Source organism: Rattus norvegicus, chromosome 5 (genome assembly GCF_036323735.1).
Source record: "Rattus norvegicus strain BN/NHsdMcwi chromosome 5, GRCr8, whole genome shotgun sequence".
NCBI classification, from domain to species: Eukaryota; Metazoa; Chordata; class Mammalia; order Rodentia; family Muridae; genus Rattus; species Rattus norvegicus.
In genome coordinates, this window is record NC_086023.1 from 171,377,099 (window position 1) to 171,402,128 (window position 25,030).

General features: G+C 41.0%; 1 protein-coding gene and 1 long non-coding RNA gene across 12 annotated transcripts in view; one reads left to right on the forward strand and one right to left on the reverse strand.

Moving 5' to 3' along the window:
• Gnb1 (G protein subunit beta 1) overlaps nucleotides 1-25,030 on the forward strand; it is a 66,712-nt gene that overhangs the window by 19,321 nt on the left and 22,361 nt on the right. For 5 of the 11 annotated variants that reach the window (XM_039109260.2, XM_006239517.5, XM_039109261.2 and 2 more), the window contains exons 2-5: nucleotides 2,856-2,904; nucleotides 15,056-15,152; nucleotides 22,241-22,279; nucleotides 23,749-23,855. In XM_039109260.2, coding sequence (XP_038965188.1) covers nucleotides 15,096-15,152; nucleotides 22,241-22,279; nucleotides 23,749-23,855 — 203 coding nt within the window. In that variant the 5' untranslated portion in view covers nucleotides 2,856-2,904; nucleotides 15,056-15,095. Of the gene's footprint in view, nucleotides 1-1,264; nucleotides 1,324-2,855; nucleotides 2,905-15,055; nucleotides 15,153-22,240; nucleotides 22,280-23,748; nucleotides 23,856-25,030 lie in introns of those variants that run through there. The other 6 variants (XM_063287153.1, XM_008764335.4, XM_063287154.1 and 3 more) reach the window with 2 other exon arrangements.
• LOC120103052 (uncharacterized) lies at nucleotides 189-23,753 on the reverse strand. Its single transcript, XR_005505156.2, has 3 exons — nucleotides 18,234-23,753; nucleotides 15,997-16,165; nucleotides 189-15,462 (listed from the first exon to the last, which is right to left on the reverse strand). It is a non-coding gene; the product is annotated as an uncharacterized LOC120103052 (long non-coding RNA).

The window sequence follows — 25,030 nt, forward strand, 5'->3', positions numbered from 1 at the left end:
TCCATCTACAAAAGCCAGGGTGTACATTCATAGTAAACTGCTGTTTATCTAAATAGTTATGTTGTTCAGAGTACTTTAAAAGTTCTGTTATTGAGTTTCCTTATATAGTTGGTGACAAGTTTGTATTTACTCTCAAATCTGTAATTCGAGTGTTACCCATTTAAATTTTAACTAAAATGGTTTTATTAGTGTGTGTGTGTGTGTGTGTGTGTGTGTGTGTGTGTGTGTGTGTGTGTCTGTGTCTGTGTCTGTGTCTGTGTCTGTGTCTGTGTTAGAAGTGGAATCCAGGGCCTATGTATACTAACCCTGAACCACAACTCGGCCATTTTAACGTAACCTTTGTAATTTATACCATTTACTTCCAGTTTCTACAGTGGGCTACTTTCTTTCTAAAAAGAAAAACTAGTCTCTTACTGTGTCTTTATGCTGCCTGTCTTTGGCACATGTATCTCCGCAGTGTTGTTTTCGCCGGCCTGCCTGGCTTTATGGCTCCTAGTTCTGTGAAGGTTCCTATGGACTGGGCAGCAGATAAGGCTCTCAATGTTGTCAGCACATAGACATCTGTAATGTAACACTTTCCCACAGTACCACAGACTAGATAGTGTAGCTGTATAGGAGCATATTGGGTAGTGGCTTTGATGTTATTAAATTTGGTTTTCCAGGTTTTCCTTACCTTTCTGTGGCACTAGGAGTCATACCCTAAGTTCTGATTGCTACAAACTGGTTAATCCATGGAAGAAACTGCAGTTGGATCTTATTTAACCACAAATAAGTCAACTGCGATGGCTTGAGGCAGAGCTATTGGGACAGTTAAGCAGTATCTTTTTCCAGGGAGGAGTAGCATGGCCGCAAGATTGGCAAATGTACACAGTCACCTTGTGTAATTGTGGTTACCTAGTGTCTTGTGAAAGACTGGAGTGCTTGAATTCCCCAGGGACTCCTGTGTTTCAGATAGAACAAATTGTGATTTGTCCCTTTATAAAATGCCTAGGAAAAGCTTTCTGTAGAGATTGGGATAATTATGCACTTACTTTATAGAGGGATTCTTTTTGGGGAGGGTTAGAGACAGGGTTTCTCTGTTCAGCCCTGACTGTCCTGGAGCTCACTCTGTAGACCAGGCTGACTTTGAACTCAGATTTGTCTGCCTTTGCCAACCTAATGTGGCCCACCACCACTTGACTATAGAGGAATTCTTTCTTACCTTGGGCTGGCTAGGCTAGTGGTACTGCTGTAGCAGACAGTAAAAGCTGGGTCTGCTGTACACCTGCCAGCTGCTGAACAACTCACCCTTCCCAAAGAGTAACTTCACCTAAAGTAAACCAGGTAAGTTGGGTATGGTGGGTATGGCGGCACACACCTTTAGTCCTTGTTTTCTGGAAGGAGGTAGAGGCAGGCTAGTCTGTACAGCAAGTTCCAGACTAGACAGAGCTACATAATGAAACTGTTTCAAAAACAAAACAAGGGGCTGGGGATTTAACACACCAGGGCGCAAGGCCCTGGGTTCGGTCCCCAGCTCCGGAAAAAAAAAAAAAACAAAGCCCTCAAGAAAGAAAGAAATGCTTGGGAGGCAGAGGCAGGAGAATTTCTTGAGTTCCAAGGCCAGCATGGTCTATAAGAGTTCCATCCAGGACAGCTGGGCCTTCACAGAGAAATTCAGTCTCAAAGAACAAAAAAAATAATTAAACATCAGGGTGCCAGGGTTAAGACCTTTCTTCAGACTAAGGATTTACTGGTTCTTTAGGCATGTACTTAAGGGACCTTTTCAGAGAGGATTTGTGGAGGTGGATGTAACTTGCTTTTACTGATTAACTTGTGTTCCCCACTTCCACTTCAACCTCCACCTTTTCTTTTTTGGGGCGGAATTCACATAATAGAAAATTAAAGCATTTTAAAGAGAATGATTTAGTAGCACTTAGTATATCCACAATATTGCACAACTACCTCCCTACTTAATTTTATATTTTTGTCACCCCAAAAAGAAAGCCCTAGAGGTACTCAGTACAATTTCACTTTTCCTACATGACCCCTGGCAACTCGAGCTTTTTGTCTCTATGGATTTGCCTAGTGTGACTTCTCAGGAATGGAATAGTCTGCTGTGTACATGCCTCTGTGTGTGTAGGTAGGTAGGTAGGTAGGGAGGTAGGTAGGTAGGTCGGTCAGAACCAACTTTTGGGAGTTGGTTCTTCTACCTGATATGGCTTCCAAGGATTGAACTCTGGTCATTAGGCTTAGCAGCAAGTTTCTTTACTCACTGAGCCATCTTGCCAGTGCCTGTCTCTCTGTTTAATTGTTTAGTGTTTTTGTGATTTCCTCCCGTCCTTCCTTTCCTTTCCTTCCTCTTTCTCCTTCCTTACTCCCTCCCTTCATTCAGAGACAGCACTGTGTAGAACAGGCTGAACTCAGATCTGAATACAGTGGGTTGTTTTTATTTTTAAAGCATTATGTAGTTTTTTTTTTTTTTTTTTAATTTTACAAATGTATTTGAGTGCAGTGTTTCTAAAGGTATGTACCGCCATGACTGCTCTCCAGTTTTTATCTTTCATGGCTTAGGGTTTGTTTGGTTTGTTAGTTTTGGGTTTTTTGAGACACGTTTTCTCTGTGTACTCTGGCCTGAAACTCAGATCCACCCACCTATGTCTGCTTCCCAAGTGCTAGGATTAAAAGTATGCACTGCTGTTGCCCGGCTATTTTTTTATTTTTCAATGTTAAACAAATTGAATGCTATAATGAGTAAAGCAGTTTATTGGGGGAGAAAGTAGTAAAGAGGATGATTTGTGTGCTCTTTCCTAAAATGTAGTTAATATAGCTGTTAGCCCAGCCCCAATATGATAAAACAACCTTTTCTGTTGTTGCAGATAGACTTACATGTGTGGGGAACCAGACCAGAAACACTTCTGAGTCAAGGTAACTTACATGTATAATTGCTACTCATCAATTTGGTTGGTTTGTTTTGTGGTTTTTGGTGGGGCAGGGGTTAAAGGGTCACGTTATATAGCTCTGGATGTCCTGGAACTCACTATGTAGACCAGTTTGGCCTTGAAATCAGAGATTGGCCTGTCTCAGCCTCCTAGGTGCTGGGATTAAAGGTGTGTTCTGTGTCCCTGTTGGGAGAGCTTTTAACCAGTTACCTCCAGCCCTAGAGAGATGTACCTATTTCTGTTTTATGTCTATAGATGTTTCACCCACATAGTGAGTCCGTGAACTGCATGTGTGTAGTGCCTTTGGAAGCCAGGGAGGGCACTGGATTCTCTGAAACTAAAGTTAACAGACAATGGTTAGCCCCACGTGGCAGCCATTGAACCATCTCTTCAGCCTCTTACCCCCAATTCCTCCTTGGTGTTTCACCTCATAGTCCAGATCAGCCTTAAAGTCAAAGCAGTCTTCCTACCTCAGTCTCTGAGAATGCTGAGACTACAGGTGTAAACCACCAACGCTGTTCTGCCATTTCTCTATTTTAAAATTGTGTTTGTGAGTGAGTCCATGCATGTGTATAAAGTGCAGAGATTGATGTCAAGTGCCTTCCTTTATAATCTACAGCTTTTCTTTTCAAGTTTTGTTTTTAATTGTATGTATGTATATTTCTGAATGGATATGTGCATTTGAGTATAGGTGCCCTGAGAGGCCAGAGGGTTCAGATAGCCTTAAAGCTGAATTAAATTCAAGTCTTCTGTAAGCGTGGTATGTATTCTAATGTCTGGTGAATCTCCCAGACCCTCCACCTTAGTTTTTTGAAACAGGATCTTTCATTAATTCAGTTAGGTTGGCTGACTGGCAAGTAAGCTTCAGGCATTTGTTTGTTTCTGGTTCTCCAGCGCTAGAAATATAGGTAGTTGGTCGCTATTATGCCCAGTTTTCTACATGGATGCTCTGGATCTGAACTCGGGCTCGTGCTTGTGTATTACAAACTGAGTCTACAAACTCTTTGTCCTCTAAGTTCTATGTTTGTGTATGGGTGTGTGTGTGCACACACGTGTGCCAAAAGAGTGTCTTATGTAGAGAAAATCTTTTCATATTGTGTCAAAGCATTTACCTGACAGTAAAAAATCCTATGACCAATGAGCTGAGGCAAGAAATCGGAGGTGGGAGCTATGGCAGAGAAGGAGAGGGAGATGGAGAGATGGAGAGATGGAGAGAATAAGTCGGGAACAGTCAGGCGCAGGAGATTTGCTCAAGACCTCTGAGGAGACAGAATAGAATAAACAGGTAATTAAGTTATGAGCTAGTTGGGGAACAAACCAAAGCTTATGATGTAAGCATTTATTCATATATAACAAGTCTCAGTAGTTATTTTGAGGAACTTGGGGATGAGTGAAAAACCCCAGTTACCACATCTTAACCTTCAGAAATGGAGTTGGACATTTGCAGTAATGCCTAGCTTGTGTTACTGTGTATTTGTGTGCTAAGATCTGAGCTCTGGTCTGTATCTCTGGGAGCTAAGCTTGATTTTTTGGTTTGTTTTTGTTTGTTTTTGAGTCACGGTCTCTCTCAGTCTTTGTAGACCAGGCTGGCCTGGAACTCACAGAGATCTTTAGACAGACAGACGGACAGATGGACGGGGACACACACACACACACACACACACACACACGCACGCTCACAGAGAGCTGGGAATAAAGGTGTTGGAACCACTACCCAGCTAGAATGTGTTCTTAAAACATTTCAGGTTCCAGGTACTGGTTGTTTATAAGGCTTGAGGCAGAATTGCTTGAAGACCAGCAAGAATGACATGAGACCTGAGGGTTTTGGAGTGTGTGTATGTGTGTTTGTTTGTTTGCTTTTTATTTGTTTGTTTTGTATCAACGCCCTTCCATTCCTGTTTAGCAAGGCTTCATTCAGGTCCCAAATAGCTTCTAGACTTAAGAAATTTTTTTTTATTTTTACTTTTTTACCATTTGGAGACTGACTGGTAGGACTTGCTGCTGGGGTTAAAGGAGGCCTATAAAGTACTGAGGATGAGTGTTCCTGAGGCAGTAGAGCCACAGGGGGGCAAACCGAGCCGCTTTATTGCTAATGCTTGGGATCTGAACATTGAAATTACAGATTCTGTGTGTTTTCTTTCACAGATTCAGTTCCTTAAATGGACATGGTATTTAGCTTTGAACCTTCTCCATTCCTCTATGCTGGCGACCAGGAGACGTATCTTCACTGTAGTGTGCTCTGCCCCGTAGCAGTGTTTGAGCCAATGTGGCTGAGTGAAGGACGTTGTTTGTAGAGGAAAATTTAAGCAAATAAGGCATTGCTGAATTTCTTTTTTTTTTTTTTTAAGATTTATTCATTTATTATATGTAAGTACACTGTAGCTGTCTTCAGATACACCAGAAGAGGGCATCGGATCTCTTTACAGATGGTTTGAGCCACCATGTGGTTGCTGGGAATTGAACTCAGGACCTCTGGAAGAGCAGTCGGTGCCCTTAACCGCTGAGCCATCTCTCCAGCCCCATTGCTGAATTTCTTAAAAGAAGCATTACCTTTCTCAGGACTCATCCTTGACATTTAGCTCCATTAACACACAAGTACACAAAAAACCAACCATACCTGTCTCCACTGCAGAGGGGTAGAGTTTAAAAGCTTTTCATGCTGTTTGGTGAAAAGCCAGTTGTGTCCGTAAAAGGTATCTTTGTTACTAAGCACAGGTTGCACTGCTCCCTTCCCTTCAGAGACGGCATGTTGTCACTTCCATTTGATTTCAGGTGAATTTCCAGAGGATCATACCTAGGACAGAGTGTTTAGGGTTAAGCTTTCACTGTTTTAGTCAAATCATGTGCTATATACATACAACTTTCTTTTACCCACTTTTCAAGTCATGCTGATACCTGGCCATGGCCATGGCCTTCATGTACTGTGAGAAAGTAGAGAGAGGGAGTGGGCAGCAAGCCAAGATGCTAAACAAATTGTGTTTTGGGGAGTAGGGTGGGGTAGTAAAAGAAACAGAAGTTTGAGAGAATTAAAAGAACATTCCTGAATATTAGGGTTTTTTTTTGTTTGTTTGTTTTGTTTTTTTTGTCACTTCTGAAACATGGATATATAGGCCCCAAGATCTGCCATTTAGATGTTTAAACAAATTTGGGGAAGTACTGAGATTGCACCAGGCTGAATGAAACTAACCAGACGTGGCTGTGTGCTCCAGTTCGATTGGAACAAAAAGGTGTTGGCACAGCAAGCTTCGTGTCCTTTAGAACTTTATTATAAAATTGGAGATTTTTTTTTTAAGATACATTGGTCTATTTGCATTATAAATTTAATGCACGTCAAACAATGCTAAAATACTGACTTAAAAAAACTTACAAATTAGGAGCGCTGGGGTAGTTTGAGGTAATCCTTAGCTGCCTAATGAGTTTGAAACCAATTGGGCTACATAAAACTTTGTCTTTAAGGGCTGGAGAGATGGCTCAGCGGTTAAGAGCATCCGACTGCTCTTCCAGAGGTCATGAGTTCAATTCCCAGCAACCACATGGTGGCTCACAACCATCTGTAAAGAGATCTGATGCCCTCTTCTGGTGTATCTGAAGACAGCTATAAATAAAAAAAAATTTTAAAAACTTTGTCTTTAAAATATCAAAAATAATAATTAAAATAAAGACATAATTTAAGCATACAGAACATATTACATGATCTCCCAGTTTACATTTACAGAATTCTGAGTTATAGCTAATCACCTTTTTTCTCTTTCCTGATCCTTTACTTTCTTGAAGTTGTTTTAAAGCAAATCCCCAAATCTGGCTTTACCACCCACCCCCCCCCCCCCCCCCCCCCCGCTGTAAGTAACAAGTGAGGAGTTCAAATCTGTTAGGATATCTAGCGGGAAAACAATAGTTTTCTTCTGTCTAATTTTTTTCCCTTCTGAAAAAGACTATACAGCTGAATTTATTTTCTGTTTGTTTGTTTGTTTTGCTTTCTTACAATTGAATTTTCAGTCAAGAATCAAGATTCAAAGTCCACAGATAATTTGGGGGTGGGTGGGGTGGTAGGAAAGAAGTTTGAAACAAGACATTAATATATAGCCCAGGCTGATGCAGTTCTCAAGTCCTCTTGCTTTAGCTTTTTTTTTTTTTAAAGATTTATTTATTCATTTATTATATATGAGTACACTGTAGCTGTCTTCAGACACACCAGAAGAGGGCATCGGATCTCTTTACAGATGGTTGTAAGCCATCATGTGGTTGCTGGGAATTGAACTCAGGACCTCTGGAAGAGCAGTCGGGTGCTCTTAACTGCTAAGCCATTTCTCCAGCCCGCTTTAGCTTTTTGAGTGCTGAGATTAGAAGTGTGTCCCACCTTACCGAATTTAAAAAGTTATTTGGAGAACTATCAGCAAATAAAATCAACAGTAGCTCATAGCTGGTCTTCTTATATATGTCCCTATCCATTTCTCCATTTCTCTAGCTTTTGCTTGTTTTGAAGAGACTCTTTTAAATACTTTGTTCCTTTAAACATAAAATCGTAAAATGTTGGATACATACATACATACATACATACATACATACATACATGTAAAAACTCAAATCTTCATTCAGTGCTTAGAAAGGGGGAAAGTAGCTTAGAGTGAGGGTTGACATTTCACACTGAGGATAGTATTTGACAACTTTTCACACGCTGACCCTGACGTTCAGGAAATGATCATGGCAGAATTATCAATCTGAAGATCCACTATCTTTTATAAACAGAACCAGTGCTCTTCTGAGGACACTGAAGAAGTCACTGCAGAGTCCACATCACCCAGTAGACTAGAAAACCAATTTTGGGAGTCAGGTTCCAGCAGGTCTCTGGTTTTAAGGGAATTAAGTCTATGTTGATGGTACAGGGGAAACAGGATATAAAAATGGATTTAGAGTTTTCCCTAGACCACAAGGCATTTTGTACGTCGGTGGCCACCTATGCAAGATCAGGATGTCTCTCCTGGAAGCCAACAGGAGCCTTTCAAAATTATCAAGGAAAGAGTTTTCTGTCCTCCATCCAGTTTGGGTGATATTTCGTTAGTGACACAGGACACACACACACCCCCCCCCCCAATGAAATTCTGCTTTTTTATAAAACTTGATAAATAGTATTTTCCAGCTGTACAGTCACCAGGAGTACACAGTTAACAAAACTGCACACACGTCCCTTGGTGTCTCTAGCACCTTCAGCTTTCTGTGCCTGGTCAGTGTGAGCATCTCCATTCGCTGGAGGATTAGTCACATCTTCACTGCCTCAGCTTTCCCCTTTGTCACCTTCTCTCCCTTTTCTGCCTTCTCTTCAGGGGCCGTTTTAGGCTTGGAGGCTCAGGTTTAGCAGACCACCATACAGATCTTCTCTGTGGCTAGTCCCTTCCAGCCTTTCTTTTGGGTATGGTGGTGGCAGGGGACATTGACGCCAAACATGGGTATACAGCAGCACATGGGTTTGGTCCTCTCTGCTTCTTCACACTGCTCGGGCAGTTGTTTCTTATGCAGCAACTCAGCTATGCTGTTTGCTTGGGTTTGGCTTTATAGTCGGTCTAATCTCCTACTTTCCTTCTCCCTCCCTCCCTCCCTTTCATGTTAAAACAGTTTCTCGTTGTGCAGTCATGCTTAGTCTGAAACTCAATATCTAGACCAGACTGGCCTTAGATTCACAGAGGTCTACCTACTTTTGCCTCCGAGTACTGGGATCAAAGGCATTGATTTAACCAACTATTCCCAGCCACAATCATAACTTTAAATCTTTTAGAAATTCCCCCCCCCCCCCCCCGGAGCTGGGGACCGAACCCAGGGCCTTACGCTTGCTAGGCAAGCGCTCTACCACTAAGCTAAATCCCCAACCCCCTAGAAATTCTTGTCATTGGAAATAGCATCTGAAAACTGGGTGGTAGTGGCTGGTACACACCTTTAGTCCAAGAACTTGGGAGGCAGAGGCAGGCAGATATCTGAGTTCTTTAGGCTATAGGCTAGCCTGGTCTACAGAAAGAAAGTTCCAGGATATCTAGAGCTACACAGTGAGACCCTGTCTCAAGGGGGAAAAAAAAAGGAAGAAAAGAAAATGCCATCTCAAACAAGGACAGACAGTAGTGTTGTCAATGTGACTTCTCAAATGTTGGTCATTAACCTTGGATTTGTTCTGGTGAAGAGGACACTAAAGTAGTATAATCATTGAGAGGCTTATGGGATGGGGGCATACCAGACTGATTATCTCACTTAATTTTTGTTTTTGCTCTGTGAGATAGATGTTTGTTTCTTTTCTTTCTTTTTTTTTTTTTTTTTTCCTCTTTTTTCTTTTTTTCGGAGCTGGGGACCGAACCCAGGGCCTTGCGCTTGCTAGGCTGAGCTAAATCCCCAACCGCGTTTGTTTGTTTCTTTATTTTCCAAGGCAGGGTTTCAGGTTAAAGGCATGTACTACCACTGCCCAGCTTCACAGCTGATGTTGTTCTCAAACCAGAGTTAAAAGTGATTTAGTGAGGTTCTATTCGTATGTTGGAGAAATTGAAATTATTTTTCAAAGTGTGCACCATTAAATTTTAAATTACAGGGTTTTTGAGTGTGCATGCACACATAGAAGTCAGAGGACAGTTTGAAGGAGTTAATTCTCTTGGACAGTCAAAACCAGGCTCTCAGGTTGATGGCAGATATCTTTTCATCAGTGTCAGGCTTGCAGCCCAGGTATCATTGTTAGCAACTATGTGATAATGGGGACCTGAGGTCACTGTTGTGTCTTGACATGACTCCTTCACAGGGTCTTGATCAGAGGAGCACTCTGGTGCTACTGCCTTTGTCACAAAGTTGGGGACTTTATACCTCATACCACTTATGTGAACTGTTCTAATCATGCTAACATTTTATTTAAAGTTAGAAGAGCATGCTACTTGTAGATCGATCACATCGACCCGTTTGTCACATCTTTAGCCTCATGCTCTTCAATTATTTAAATTTCCTATAGCAATTCTAATTTAAAGCTGAAAGCAGATGTGGGTCATGGGCAGTCATGAGGCCTCAGCAGGTCCTGATGGTCTTAGTGGATTAGACTAGAAAGTGCTGTCTCAGCACAGGCAGAGCTTACCTGGGACATGCTCTGGAGGAGAAGAGCTGGCCAGGCAGGCAGACCTGATGGTGGGGTTTCCAGAAGGACCAAAGGACTAGCAACACTAAAGAGAAAGGCAAAGGTGACTAAACGTAAGTAAGACTTGATAAATATAATTTGTTTTTCATTACTGAAGTTGTGTTGATAGCATTACTACAGACTCTTCAGTTGTGTGCTGCACTTCCCTCAGACTGTGAGAAGGCAATAGTGGGAGAGCAGCTACCAATGGTGGTAAAAGTACCATGGCAGGAGAGAACCAGCTCTTGTAGGTCCTCTTGTTTTGTCCTTGGTATATGTGTTGTGGTACATACCCATACACAATTAAATAGATAAAAAGTTAGAAAAAAATTACTACCACTGCCCAGCGGTGGTAGCACACTAGGCTAGCCTGGTCTATAGAGCAAGTTTCAGAATAACCAGGGCTACACAGAGAAAGCCTGTCTCGAAAAAACAAAAACAAACAAAAAAATCGTTTAAAAAAATCATGCTGTAAGAGGCAGAAAATTACTTAGGAGCAGTTTTCTCCTCCCAACTTTACGTGCGTAGGTTCTCGGGCTTCAGGCTTGCACAGCAAAGGACTTGAACCACAGAGCCCAAAAATCTTTCTTTTAATTGGATTCTTTCTTTATATGCTACAGGAAAAATACGTGACAGTTATCCAGCTATATTGCTTAAAAAGTAGAAAAATGGATTTACCAGAAACCTAGAGAGGAATAGAGCCAATGGGCTATCGAGATGTCTGTGGTTTGGTGACTGCCATGCCTGCGGAGTTTTTGAAGCAGCTCAGAAAGATCCCCTGTTTATAAAGCACTGTTTCAGCACTGTTGTTTTCAGTCTCATGATATAAAAGCTTTAGTGTTTATGTCCTGGTCAACTGCTACTTGTTGACTAGACTAATTCGGGTACCTCATGACTTTGGTTGCTACTTTTTTTTACATTAATACTGGATTGGGCAGAAGGCCTTTATAGCCAGAGTTACTTTCAGTAAGGGAAAGCATGCTGAAGGGTGATGATCCTGTAACGCCAGTGAGGATTTCCACTTGGACCCTTTGTAAGGTAAAGCAAGCAAGCCCATGCAAGACAAAATGGCAGTACTTCTTTCCATCTGTGTTTTTATTCTTTTGGGATTTTATTCTGCCATGTAGGAATAAAATACTCCTAAATTGTAGTCCTTAGGTTTTGTGTGCTAAAGACAGAATGACTCAGTCTTCTGCAAAAGTAAATAATGTTCTTTAATGCCAGAGATGTCAGGGAGGCCTGAGGTATCTCCCTTGTTGAAGCTTACCTAATGAATCAAGCATCCACTCAAGAAACCAGACATGGTGGGACACACCTGTAATACTAGCACTGGGGAAGTAGAGTAAGGTCAGAGTGGGTGACAAGGGAAGCTTTAGTACATAATAGACTAGCAAGATGCTGTCTTAAGAAAGACAAGAACAGGACTGGAGAGATGGCTCAGCACTCTTCCAGAGGCCCTGAGTTCAATTCCCAGCAACTGCATAGTGGCTCACAACCATCTATACCGGGTGGGATCTGATGCCCTCTTCTGGCATGTAGCTGTACCTACAGACAGACACTCAACATATAAAACATAAATATATAAATACATAAGTACATAAATCTTTATTTTAAAAAAAGACAAGCAAGGTAAGGAGCACCATCAACAGAAAATGAGACTACCATTGTGGTCAGCAATCTTTTAAAAGCCATGTTGCTGCATACCCTGCTTTTCAAGTAAGCAGCAAGAACAGGTAGGTGCTGGTCTAGGAACGTGGAAGCCTCTCCTTCAGTGCACAGCTTTACCTTGTAGTCCTTTCTTGGTTGCCCATATTGTTCCCCTCCTGACCCCCCCCCCCATGTTAAGTTCTTAATGAATTCACCCTTTTCTTTGTCTTGCCAGCAACAGAGGCACTTAGTTGGAAGGGATTTTGTTACCAGGAGCCTATATGTAGAATTGCAGAATAGAAAAATATAAGGAACTATAACAGTTTTGGGGTCATTCAGATGATTTACTATAGATGTGTTTTACTCTTAATGAAAATAACAGTGATCTCAGGACTCGGGAGGCAGAGGAAGGCAGATCTCAGTTTGAAGCCAGCCTAGTCTTCAAAGCAAGTTCCAGAACAGCCAGGGCTACACAAAATAACCTTCTTTTGGGGGAGGGTGCAAGGAAAAGAAAATAATATTAGTTAGTTTAGCATTTGATATTTTTAACTTTGACTTTTGACAAAGAGTTGACAGGATCTTAGTACACAATCCTGGGTGCCTGGAGCCCACTATATTTCCAAAAGGAGTCTTTCTGCCTCTCTATCTTCCAAATTCTGAGATTATGAATATGCTATCATACCCAAGTTTTTTAATTATAAAGTCTGTGAATTTCTGTGTTTATTCAGGTATGCTCATGTATGTATGTATGTATGTATGTATGTATGTATGTATGTATGCATGCTGATCGTGGTATCTTATTTTATTAATTGACCTCACTTGTCAACACAAGGTCTTACTGAACCTAGAGCAGTGGTTCTCAACCTGTGAGTCATGATCCTTTTGGGATCGAATGACTATTTCACAGAGGTGGCCTAAGACCATTGGAAAGCAGATATTTATATTACGGTTCATACAGAGGCAAAATTATAGTCATGAAGTAGCAACACAAATAATTTTATAGTTGGGAGTCACAACGTGAGGAACTATATTAAAGGATAGCAGCATTACCTAGAGGTTTTCATTTCAACTAAATTAACTGGCCATTGAACCCAAGCATCCATGTGTATCTGCCTCACTCCCCACCATCTTGTACCTCTTTAGGTATTACACAGTTTTGTTGATTGTGGGGAGGGCTGAAGAGATGACTCAGTAGCTAAATGTACTTGGTGCTCTTCCAGAGGACCCTAGTTTCATTCCTAGTGCCTACATGGCAGCTCACAAACCATATGACTGAAATTAGGCATTCACTGTGTGTGTGTGTGTGTGTGTGTGTGTGTGTGTGTGTGTGTGTGTGTGTGTGTGTGTATGTGTGTATATATGTGTGTATGTATGGATATATGTGTGTGTGTATGTGTGTATGTATGGTTATGTGTGTATATGAATGTGTATGTGTGTGTGCATACATATACACACACATACCAGTAGTCAAAACACTCATATTTTGTGTAATTTGCATGGGGAATTAAGGTTCTTGCATAAACTACTACATTGGTATTAAGCAATTTCATCTTCAATTTTATGGTGTTTTAATCGCATTTGTGATTGGCTTAATAACCAATATCTTTGTCAGAAGTGTAGCCTGTGTGCCCCAGGTACAGTGGTAGATGACACCTATTCTTCTACCACTTGGGAGTCTGAGACAGGAGATTTGCTTATTAGTTCAAGACCAACACAGGAAGGTACACAGGTATGTCTATTTATTTTAGCTATGTTTTTTTTTTTTTTCGGAGCTGAGGACCGAACCCAGGGCCTTGCGCTTGCTAGGCAAGCGCTGTACCACTGAGCTAAATCCCCAACCCCCGGTATGTCTATTTATAACTTCCTCTGGGGAAATGAAGTCTTTTTTTTTTGTTTTGTTTTATTTTGATTTGGATTTTTTGAGACAGGGTCTCTATGTAGCATTGGCTGTACTGGAACTGGATATGTAGGTCAGATTGGCCTTGAATTCAGATCCTCTCTTTTCTGCCTCTTAACTGCTAGGTCATATTAAAGGCATATTCCATATTCTGAGGTATTTTATTGTTTGAGGCAGTGTCTCACCAAGCACAGACTGGCCTCAAACTACTGTGTAGCTGAAGATGACAGTGAACTTCTTGCTTCCACCTCCTAAGTGGAATTATAGGTTAGCATCTCCACATGTGGGAATTCATACACTGTAGGTAAGCACTCTACTAATTGAACTATATCTCCAACCCAGGAAGTCAGGTTTGCTTATTTAGTTTTGAAACAGTCATATCTCAGGCTGGCCTCAAGTTATATAGCCAAGGATGACCTTAAAAGACTCTAATCCTCTTGGTTATTTCTCAAGTGCTGGGATTATAGACATACACACCACCATACCCCATTTGTCTTGGGGCTGGACTTAAATCCAGAGCTTCATGCATGTTAGGTAAGCTGAACTTCTGCATACTCCATTGGAAAAGTCATTTTTATAACAGGATGATCTCCATTGTCTTTGACTATGACTAGGTGTGAGTATTCAGCACTTTGACTAGCCTTATTCAGCCCAATTCTAGAAGGGTCAGGGTATTTCTGAGCTTTCTGGGACTCCTCAGCCTAGGGTTTGCGGGGGAAATAGAAGACTTTTGAATGTCCCTTTGTCCTTTATAGCTCATGATAATGGCTATAGCTTCAAAGTACTAGTTTTCCAGATTGCCTCAGTCCCATTTCTAAAGGAAATTACTCCTGGTTTCTCTGTGTGGTAGCTATTCTGGATATCTACGGTTGTTGTTGTTGTTGATTTCTGAGAGACTCAGAATCTTTTCATGAGAAAGATTTGTGCTGTTTTAATATTGATTGATTGATTGATTGATCGATTGATCAATTGGAGAATGGATCTCTGGTACAGATTGGCATTGAAATTAGATCTTCCTTCTTCAGCTACCTAAGTCCTGGGATGCACCACTGCGACTGACATTAATTTTCTCAGTCCACCACATTATTTTCAGCAGTGTATTAGTACAGTTAATAAAAATGAGGATTGTGGGGGCTGGAGAGATGGCTCAGTGGTTAAGAGCACTGGCTGCTCTTCCAGAGGTCCTGAGTTCAAATCCCAGCAACCACATGGTGGCTCACAATGATCTGTAACAGGATCCGATGTCCTCTTCTGGTGTGGCTTACAGTGTACTTATATACATAAAATAAATAAATCTTTAAAAAATGAGAATTGTGTTTTTAATCCAGTTCTAGATAGGGTTTCAATAGTTATTATGAATGCTGCAGGAAAGTTCTCTGCTTTATGAGGTTATTGCTGTGAGGTTTTCAGTTAACCAGTCATACCATAGCTTACGCATTTCACGGCATGTTTCTGTTGCAGAGCTTGGATTCTGAAGTGTGGAAAGCACTGAGACGTGAAGATGAGTGAACTTGACCAGCTGCGGCAGGAGGCCGAGCAACTGAAGAACCAAATTAGAGTATGTAGCCACGCGTGTGTTTGATACGTTTCACATCAGAAACATACCTGTTGTATGGATAACAGAATGAGATGAGATTGGTGTAGTATGTGCTAGTTATGTGTCCAGATAAAGTGTATTATGTTGTTTCAGAAATTTTGTTTTCTTACTAACTGTAATTTGTTGCTCGAATGTGCATGGTGTGTTTCTGTAAACTCTATCAAAGCTTTTGGACTTCTTCCCCCAGGGAACTAGGTTTGGGACCCTCTTTGTGGCTCCTGTAGGTCGTTGTCAGATGGGAGCATCCACTCTGAAGAGCAGGGACATTAGGCTGAGAACAGAAAAAGAGAGTTTAAACGAAAGGATGAGTAAAGTGGCATTTTAGATGTTTTTGTCCTATTTTTCGTAATTTCACAGTGGTTTGTGCTCCAGGATGACCATTGGAATTTACGTAACAACAGCTCTTGGGCCACCAGAGAGGGCAGATGTGTCTATGTGGGTACAAAACTATATGGAAGATAAATTTCTTTCCTTTTGTACTGGGAACTGGAACTGAGAGTCCTCACACATCTCATGCAAATGTGGGTTTTTGGTTTGGGGGTTTGTATTTTATTTTGGTTACTTGAGACAGGGTCCTGGAACTCACAGTATAGACCAAGCTGGCCTTGAATCATACACATCATACACAGACAATTTAAGTATGTGTTGGTTTTTTTGTTTTGTTTTGTCCCCCCCCCCCCCAATCCCCCCCAAGCTGAGGCCGGACCAAACCCAGGGCCATCTACCACTGAGCTAAATCCCCAACCCCTGTTTTTGTTTTTCTTAGGCTTGATCTAAGAACATGGAAAAAAGACTTAAGACTTACCAAGAAAATCCCAGTTTTCAGTTTTCAGTTTGCATAAGGCTTTGCATATTTGAAATAGCTTCCTCTGGTTTTCATGTTCTTGTCTGTAAGGATGTAGCTGTCTGTCCTTTAGAGTCTCACTAGGCTGTTACAACAGTTCACATGTCTTTATCTTGTCAGTTGTGTCAATCTGCCAGTGGGATTAGGTGGAGAATTGACAGCATCATTTTAGCCAACTTTTACTTGAATTTAAGAAAATATACCAGAATTGCCTAAGATTTAGAAAGATTTAGAGCAGAGATAAAATAGAAAATACCCTCTGCTGTAAGCACCTCACTGGACATTGGTGTCTACACTGTTCTTTTTTTTTTTTTTCCCCGGAGCTGGGGACCAAACCCAGGGCCTTGCACTTGCTAGGCAAGCGCTCTACCACTGAGCTAAATCCCCAACCCCTACACTGTTCTTTAATGTGTCTGCTTCCATGAGTTAATAAAACACTTTCTAAAATACTTGATGTGGTATAAAAATTTACTTCTTGAAAAAAATTTTAAGTAAAATATCAGAAGATGTTTTCCTAAATTTATTTATTTCACATGGCAGGCAAGTACATAGCACCCAGCTACACCCAGCCCTGCCTGTAATCTTTTTAGGGCGAGGACTTTTGGGAGTGCTGCGTGGGCTTGGGCTTTTACTATGGTAACTAAGGTTTATGTCAGAATTGTGGGTTCAAGTGATCCCCCTGATGCCTGGCTTTACCTAAACTTTTGCATGACTTAAGGTGGCACATTCTTTTAACCACAGCACTTGGGAAGAAGAAGCAGAGTGATAAAGAGGTCAAAGTCATCCTCAGTACATAGTGAGTTCAGGGTTCTCCTTGGTACCATGAGATGGTCTCTCAAAAGGTAACAGCAGACTGGAGAGATGGCTCAACAATTAACAGCCCTTCCTACACTTTCAAAGGATCCCAGCTGAGTTTCCAGTGCCCAGGTCAAGTGGCTCACAATCTTGTGTAACTCTTAACTCCAGAGAATTTGACACTTTTTTCTGGCCTCTGCAGATACTTATACATACGCACACATAAACACTCACAAAATAAAAGTTCAAAGTCAGATGCAACGGGCCATGTCTGTAATGCATGCCTGGAGACTGAAGGAGTATTGAAGATTTGAAGCCTGTACATGGGCCATGTGCTTTTGAGATTTTTATCTCTTTTCGTCCCAAAGTTCTCAAAATTAAGAATATAGAAATTAAAATTCTGAGGGACAGAGGAGTTGTATTGAATAACTACCTGAAAATTTTCAAGTTTATTTTAAAAATAAACTATAGTGTAATTTAAATTTTTGTTTGTTTGCTTGCTTGTTTGTCATTTTTAGACAAGGTCTCACTGTGTAGCTATGGCACCCCTAGAACTCACTATATAGACCAGCCTGGACTCAAAGTCACAGATTCATCTGCCTCTGCCTCCCAAGTGCTGGAGACTAAAGGTGAGCATCACTATGCCTGGCTTGTGATTTGAACTTTTTGGTTTTTCAAGACTTAAGTTTCTCTGTGTGACTCTGACTGGCCCGGAACTCACTTTGTAGACCAGGCTTGCCTTAAACCCACAGAGATAATAATAGCCTTCCTCTGTCTCCCAAATGCTAGAATTAAAAGTGTGCACCACTACTACCTGGTGTCATTTCAACTTTTAAAAGGAGATAGCTATGCTGTTTTAAGTTAAGCCAACATGGAGGCCAACTACATGGCAGGGAGGGAAGATTTTGGGAAAGGACAAGAAAGCCCAAGTGTCGGAGGAAGCATACTTAGAACAGATAGAAAGGAAAAAAAAGAAATAATCAGAAAAGCTAGCGAATTTACAAAGCTACAATTTTATAGCTGTGTAGCTGCCAAGGCTCAAACAATTTAACAGTAGATGAAGAGGGATTATATGTCAAAGATAAATGTCATGCAAGGTTTTTATAATCAGGTTTACATACTCCCTGTGTTTTCTCTCTTGTCACATGTATAGTCCCTAGTACCCACCCGCCTTTCTGCATCCACATAGTGCCCCTGTAATAATAGGCATTCAAGAGGTGGAAACAGGAGTATCAGTTCATATCAGTTCTTATGCCTCAGTGACATATCAAGTTTGGGGCCAAGCGGGCAACATGAGGTGTTAATGTATGTTAGTAATGTGAAATCTTAGGAAATTTCATCTAGTCCCATCTAAGTACTATTTTAGTTAATAGATTCTTAGTGAGATAGTTTGCAGTACTTACATTTCAGTTTTGTTTTGGTTTAAAGTTCAGCTCATGCCTCCCTATAAGGACATTCTTCAGTTCACTCTCAACTGTGTCTGACATGCGCAGAGTAGTTGATGGCCCAACTACTGACAGCACCATTTTGACCAATCCTTGTGTGGACAGCACCATTTTGACCATTCCTTGTAGAGCCACTGTTTCAACCCTCATGATGAGCATCATTCTCCTTGCCTCTCAGACTGCCTTGCCTCTCAGCACTGCACTAATTTTAGAGTGGGTTGGTGAGGAGAAGTGAAAGCCATTGAGTCTCTAAATGGGAAGGGAAGACTTTTGTTTGTTTTTGAGACATGGTCTCATTGTGTAGCTTTGGCCGCCCTGCAACTTGATATGTAGACTACTGGCCTCAAACTCCCTGCCTCTGCCTCCCAAGTTTACTTTGGAGAGTAAAGCTGTGTGCTACCTTACCTGGCAAGGAATAATCTTTAAAAAAGTAAAAATCTGGGGTTAGAGAGATACTTAAGTGGTTAAGTTTAATCCCAGCATTGCCTATCTCCAGAGAATCCAGCACTGTCTTTTGGTTTTCATGAGTACCTGCATACACATAAATTTAAAAATAAAAAGCAAAAAACCTTTCTTTTAAGGGCATGATATAAGGGAGGGAAAAAAAAGTATAATGTTTTTTATCACTTGTCTACTGACTACGTGCTAAAGAATTTAGTACAAGGGATGGAAGCATAATTCAGTCGTCTGATGCCTTCCTAGCAGGATGTACCCAGCATGCTAGTGTGGTGAAGCTTGGCGTGCATGGAAGTACTGGGGACAGTAGGATTGTCTTCACTTTGCAGGCCAACCTGCACTACAAAACAAGAGCCTCCCTTAAAATCAAAGGAAGAGGTTGGCTGTGGTAGCACATACTTTTAATCTTAGCAGTCAGGAGGTTAAGTTAAGTGGATGTCTTGAGTTCTAGGTCAGCCTGATCTACAAAACAAGTTCCAAGACTGACAGGGTAATATAGAGACCTTATCTCAAAACAAACACAGAATTAGAAACAGAGCAGATAGGATAATTCATCAAATAAATGTGTTGCCACCCAACAGTGTGAACCTGAAAACCTGAGATGCATCCCTGGAGTCCTTGTTGAGGTGGAAGGAGAATACTGTCTCTACATTGTCCCATGGTCTCCATACTCTGTAGCATATATACTGATATGCATCAATCACACTCTTGGGATTGTTTGTTTGTTTGTTTGGATTTTTACCAATAAAGCATTTGTGTGTGTGTTTGCTTCTCCCTTGTCCCCCGACTGCCACCAACACAGGGTTTTTCTCTGTATCCCTAACTGTCTTGGAACTTGCTCTATAGACCAGACTGAGATTTCAAACTCAGAGATCCACTTTCCTCTGCCTCTTGTGTACTGGAATAAAAGGTGTGTGTCGTCACCACCTATACTCTTAATATTTTTTAAATTATTAAAAATCAAAAAGCTTCCAGGTAGGGGTGTGTATGTGGGTGTGTGTGTGTGTATTATAGGGGGTGGAAGCAGGAGGATCAGGAGTTCAAGGTCATCCTTAGATACATAGTAAATTTAAGATCAGTTTGACTACATAGTGAATCACACAAGAAATGGCAGTTAATTGTAAAAAGAAGTATTGTCTGGTCTTTGATTTGTTTTTTATGTAAACTGCCTCTGGAAAAAACAAAGGAAAAACAAACCAACAAAAAAAAGAAGCTATCATTGTTTTGTTGAACTTAAGGAAACAGGCTGTCAAACAGATGTTTAATTAAAATACACATGCCTTAAATACAGAGGAACTTACCTTACTGTGACCAGTTGCATTGTACACATGGTACAAAATGTAGTGACCCAGAGCTGAGCTGGGCCCAGACTTCTCAATTTAGTGTGAGATGGCATAAGAGATGGGTTAGCCTCTTCTGTGGTGATGTTTTTGTACTCAAATCCAAACAGGACAGAAAAGTGACTGATTGATTGAATGGATTAGTCTACATGAATCCGTTAAGAAATCACTGTAAAGCCAGGTGAGGGCTTTTAATCCCAGCACTGTGGAGGCAGAGGCAGACAAATCAGAGGCAGAGGCAGAGTTTGGGGCCAGCCTGGGCTACATGGAGAAACCCTGTCTGAAAAAAGGGAAGGAAGGAAATTATTATGACTGGGCATGGTGGCACACTTCTTTAATCCTGTCACTTGGGGAGGCCAGCAAGGCAGCTCATCAACTTGCTATGGCTTGAGTTCAGTTTTAAGATTCACGTGGTAGAAGGAGAAAATTGGCTAGCACAAGTTGTCCTCTCTGTAAATTACGTGTGTTCACTTAAGCAATGTCAGAGCTGCTGTTTTCAACCACTAGTGACCAAGGCAAAGATGGCTGGATGTGATTGTTTTTCTTCTGTTAGTAGTCGCAGTGTCAGAAATATTCAACCATTTTGGTCTTTAGGTACCAACCAAGAGGAAGCTGCTTAAATACCATTTTTTATTAATAAAATTTTGCTCTTTCAAACCCAAAGGTATACTGTATAGCTTTATAGGTTAATGCATATCAACAAGCACATTGTTAGAAGCACTAGACTTACTGCCATGAGAAGAGGTCCTTGACAACGATTTGCTCTTCTAAATCATCGCTGTGCACTGTACTCAGATTTTATGTAGACATAGTTGGGTACATAATTACTTGTTTTGATTATAAGCAAATTCATTAATGATGAATTTGGAACCTAGAAGTTTCTTCTGTTCTTATAGTAGTGGTCATCTCAGTATATTTTCCTTGCCATCAGCTTGTGATATTCACACAGACTCAATAAAGTAAGAATCCTGCTCTGTGAGGGAGTTGGTTGTAGATCATTGATCTGGGAATGTTCTACTTCATTTGAAGACTCTGGCCTAGTGCCAGCTGCCGCTTTGGAAGCAGGCGATCAGGCTGGAGAGATGGCTCAGTGGTGAAGAACACTGACTGCTCTTCCAGAGGTCCTGAGTTCAAATCTCAGCAACCACATGGTGGCTCACAACCATCTGTAATGAGATCTGATGCCTTCTTCTGGTGTGTCTGAAGACAGCTACAGTGTACTTCTATATAATAAATATAATAAGTCTTTAAAAAAAAAAAAGAAAGCAGGCGATCAGTTTCTTGCTCAAGATTGTCAGGAGTTCCTTTAAATTATGCCTGTATTGAAAATTTTACCTTTTAAAAGAGTTGTCGGGGCTGGGGATTTAGCTCAGTGGTAGAGCGCTTACCTAGGAAGCGCAAGGCCCAGGGTTCGGTCCCCAGCTCCGAAAAAAAAAAAAAAAGAACCAAAAAAAAAAAAAAAAAGTGGAGTTGGAGTTGTCTCATTTTCCTTCCTAATGGATATCTTTATATTTAACAATATGTGCAATTTTGAGATGTCAATGTTTATTTTATTTATAAGTGAAAGCACTTTAATTAATATGGTAAAAACTAAAGAAAAATTACCATGGTATATCCTTTTGTAGGTCTTAGCTATATTGGTATGTTTCATAGATATAAAAGACTGCTATTTTGTTACCAGTCTCATTGAAATTTTATTAACAATTTTAAATCCCTGTTCTATTCATAGAACTTAGATTTACTCATTGTTTGGCTTAAAAATAAAGTCCTTGCATAATGCATTCTCAAAGAGAAGGTTTTGGCCTCAAAAGCTAGTTGTTTTTCAGCCTGTTTCTTGCAACCCCTTGTGCTCTGATGTAAACTGGGGAAAAGACAGAGCAGGTGTGTGCTGGCTGTGGGAAGTTAGCCTTCGCTTTCAGGCTGCTCACTGCTCTACCAACTTCCAGTGTGGTTTCTCCTGGGCCTGCCTAGAGTCCCCAGAGTTCTGTGGAGTCTTGCATGTCTCAGTTAGGTTTGGGGATTGTGAGTTGTATCTATTTTGGCCTGAACAACTAAAAAGTGGCAGTGGACTTGAGAGTATTAGAGAAGAGGTAAGGAAGAAGGCAGTTTGTGAGGCGTCCTGAGATTGAAAGTGTGGAGCACAACTAATTCCCGTTTGTTACTTCATAGGATGCCCGTAAAGCATGTGCAGATGCGACTCTTTCTCAGGTAAGAAACAGTTTCACTTAGCAGTTGTCCACAATGCACAGTCGGGTGTGGGCTTTTATCATGTGGATGGAATGAGCACTTTTGTCTTGTGGGGTGAGGTTGTAAAACCACTCTTACAGCTTTTCGTTTGAAGTTGTTCCAATGATAGGCAGAGAGGGCAGGATCCACTGGTTCTTAAGATGGAAAGGATATTTCTACTGTTTGACCCAACAATTTAATCTTTTAACATTTAAAACATGTACAAGGCTGACTAGATGACTCAGCAGGCAAAGGTGCCTGCAACCAAGCTTGACAGCCTGAATTCCGTTTCCCAGAGCTCACATGGTAGAAGGAGATAGATTCACAGGTTCTCTGTGTACATGTGACCACTCTCCTACCCAAGCAAACAAAGCACAGTTAAAGCTGTGGACACCAGCTCTGCCATAGTGTAGTCTACTGCTATGATAAAACACTTAACTACACACTCTGGAGCAGAAAGCATTTATTTAGGTTTACACTTCTAGGTAATAATATATCATTGAGGGAAGTCAGGGCAGGCACCATAGAGGAAAATTGCTCACTGGCGTGCTTTCTCAAACAGTCAAAGATAACTTAATCTGCTTGGAAGTTGTCTTGTTCACAATGGGCTCCTACATCTATTAGCAGTCCAGACAGTGTTCCATATCTATACCCACAGAGGAATCTGATCTAGGCAGTTCTTTTAATTGACATTCCCTCTTCTCAGGTGACTCTGTGTGCCAACTTGACAATAAAAACTAGCAACACACACACATACCTCCCTCCCTCCTTCCTTCCCTCCCTCCCGTCTTGGGTAATCAGTGGCCTGATCCTCAGACTTCATAGACATACATAGATTTATTTTCCCTGTGTATCCATGGCGGTGGTAAAGTGTTATGTTAAGTAAAGGTGAAGATAACTAATAATTTCATAAAGCAGTAATAAAATGGTAGCTATTCTATAGTAGTTACATAAGATATCAGATGATCTCAAAATACCTTACTGCATGTACTGAGTGGTATATTGGGGGATGACAGTGCCTATATTCTTCAGAAGAAGTGAGGTACTAAGGCATGTGAAAAGTATGGTGGCTGTGGTGTATTGCTGATGAGCATCCTGTATACTTAAAGCATGGACTCACTGGACAAGGAAGTCAGGCCCCAGGTACTACAGAGTGAACGGTTTAATCATGCTACTTAAGAGAGCAGTGTGCAGTTTAAAGTTTATGGATTGGCTGCTGGAGAAGTGGCTGCAGTTTAGAGCACTTGTTGCACTTCTGTTTCCAGAACTCTGTAGTGGGTCACAACTGTCTATAAATCTTCTGACCTCCCAGGGCTTCTGCATGCTAAAATATTCTCTCATGTAAACACAGGATTTTCCATTTAATATATTTTTGGTTCTTAGTTGACATTATATTACAGAACCCAAAAATTATTTACTAAAATTAATCTGCACTAATTTTATTTTTTAAGATCACAAACAACATTGATCCAGTGGGAAGAATCCAAATGCGAACCAGGAGAACACTGAGGGGGCATCTGGCAAAGATTTATGCCATGCACTGGGGCACAGACTCAAGGTATGAATGGGGTCTTCCAAAAGCAGTACTTGAAATGTTGGCTGGCTGCTAGGGTTTCTAAATGATAATGGTGTGGATCTGGCAGTACACTTTTAATCTCTGCAGTTAAGAGGCAGAAGCAGACAAATCTTTGTGAGTTTAAAAAGGCCAGTCTGATTTACATTGTGAGTTCCAGGCTAGCACAATGAGACCCATCCCAGCCAGAACTAGGATAGAGTAGGGTAGAAAGTTTGTGGTATCAGTTGCCTGGTATCCAGGTCTAATGCTCTCAGGCTTTACTCATATTTCCGTTTAACTGACTGACTGCACGATTGTCCTTTTCATAGCAGCATCTGCTTTTCTTCACCCTTTACCTTTTAGCTTTTGGGACTCTGTTGGCTACTCTGAGAACTGTGTTGTAATGTAAGAGTTGGTCAGTGGAAGGTAAAAGGTGCTAAGTTTACAACAGACTGGTCCCAAAAACTAAATGTGGGCTTCAGTGATCTCTTCATCCTTACTGGGAAGCATTGTGGAAAGTAAACGAATAGCTTCCACACGGCCCTACCATCTACTTGTTCATTATTCAAAGAGATACTACCATTTTGAGGTTCTTTTATACTTTGATAACAACTACCCTTTATTGAACATCTGAGTCTTCTCCCAACTTCTCCCAACAAAGTGCAGCATGGTTTGTGTTCCCCTTCCAGACCCACCAAGTCTCAACATCCTTTCCTTTTGAGTCAGTTTTTTCATTTCTGTTATCAGAGTGGAATTTCTGCTTGGCTTTCTCTTTGTGAAATTGTCTGCTGCGGGGTGTAAATAGCTAGAGAACAAAAGATTCTATCTTTAGTTCTCTGCAGGGTCCATACAATTGCTTGTGCAAATGAGCACTTTCTGAGGATGTTTAATAATGGAAACAGTCCCATCAAAAAAGAAAAGGGGGGTGGGGCATTGTGTTCTTGCTGCAGTTTCAGCTAGATAGATCATGAATGTATTCTGTTGTTGCTGTCAGAATTGTTAAGGGTAGATTTGTAGATTTATTGATTGATTTTTTTTTTTCAGTGCTGAATATTGAACCTAGGATCTCATAATTGCAAGCAATTGGTGTACCACTAAGGTACACCTCTAGTCTAAGAATAGATACTATATGTTCCAACCACAAAAGATGCTAAAAAATGTGAGGTAATGACTAGGTT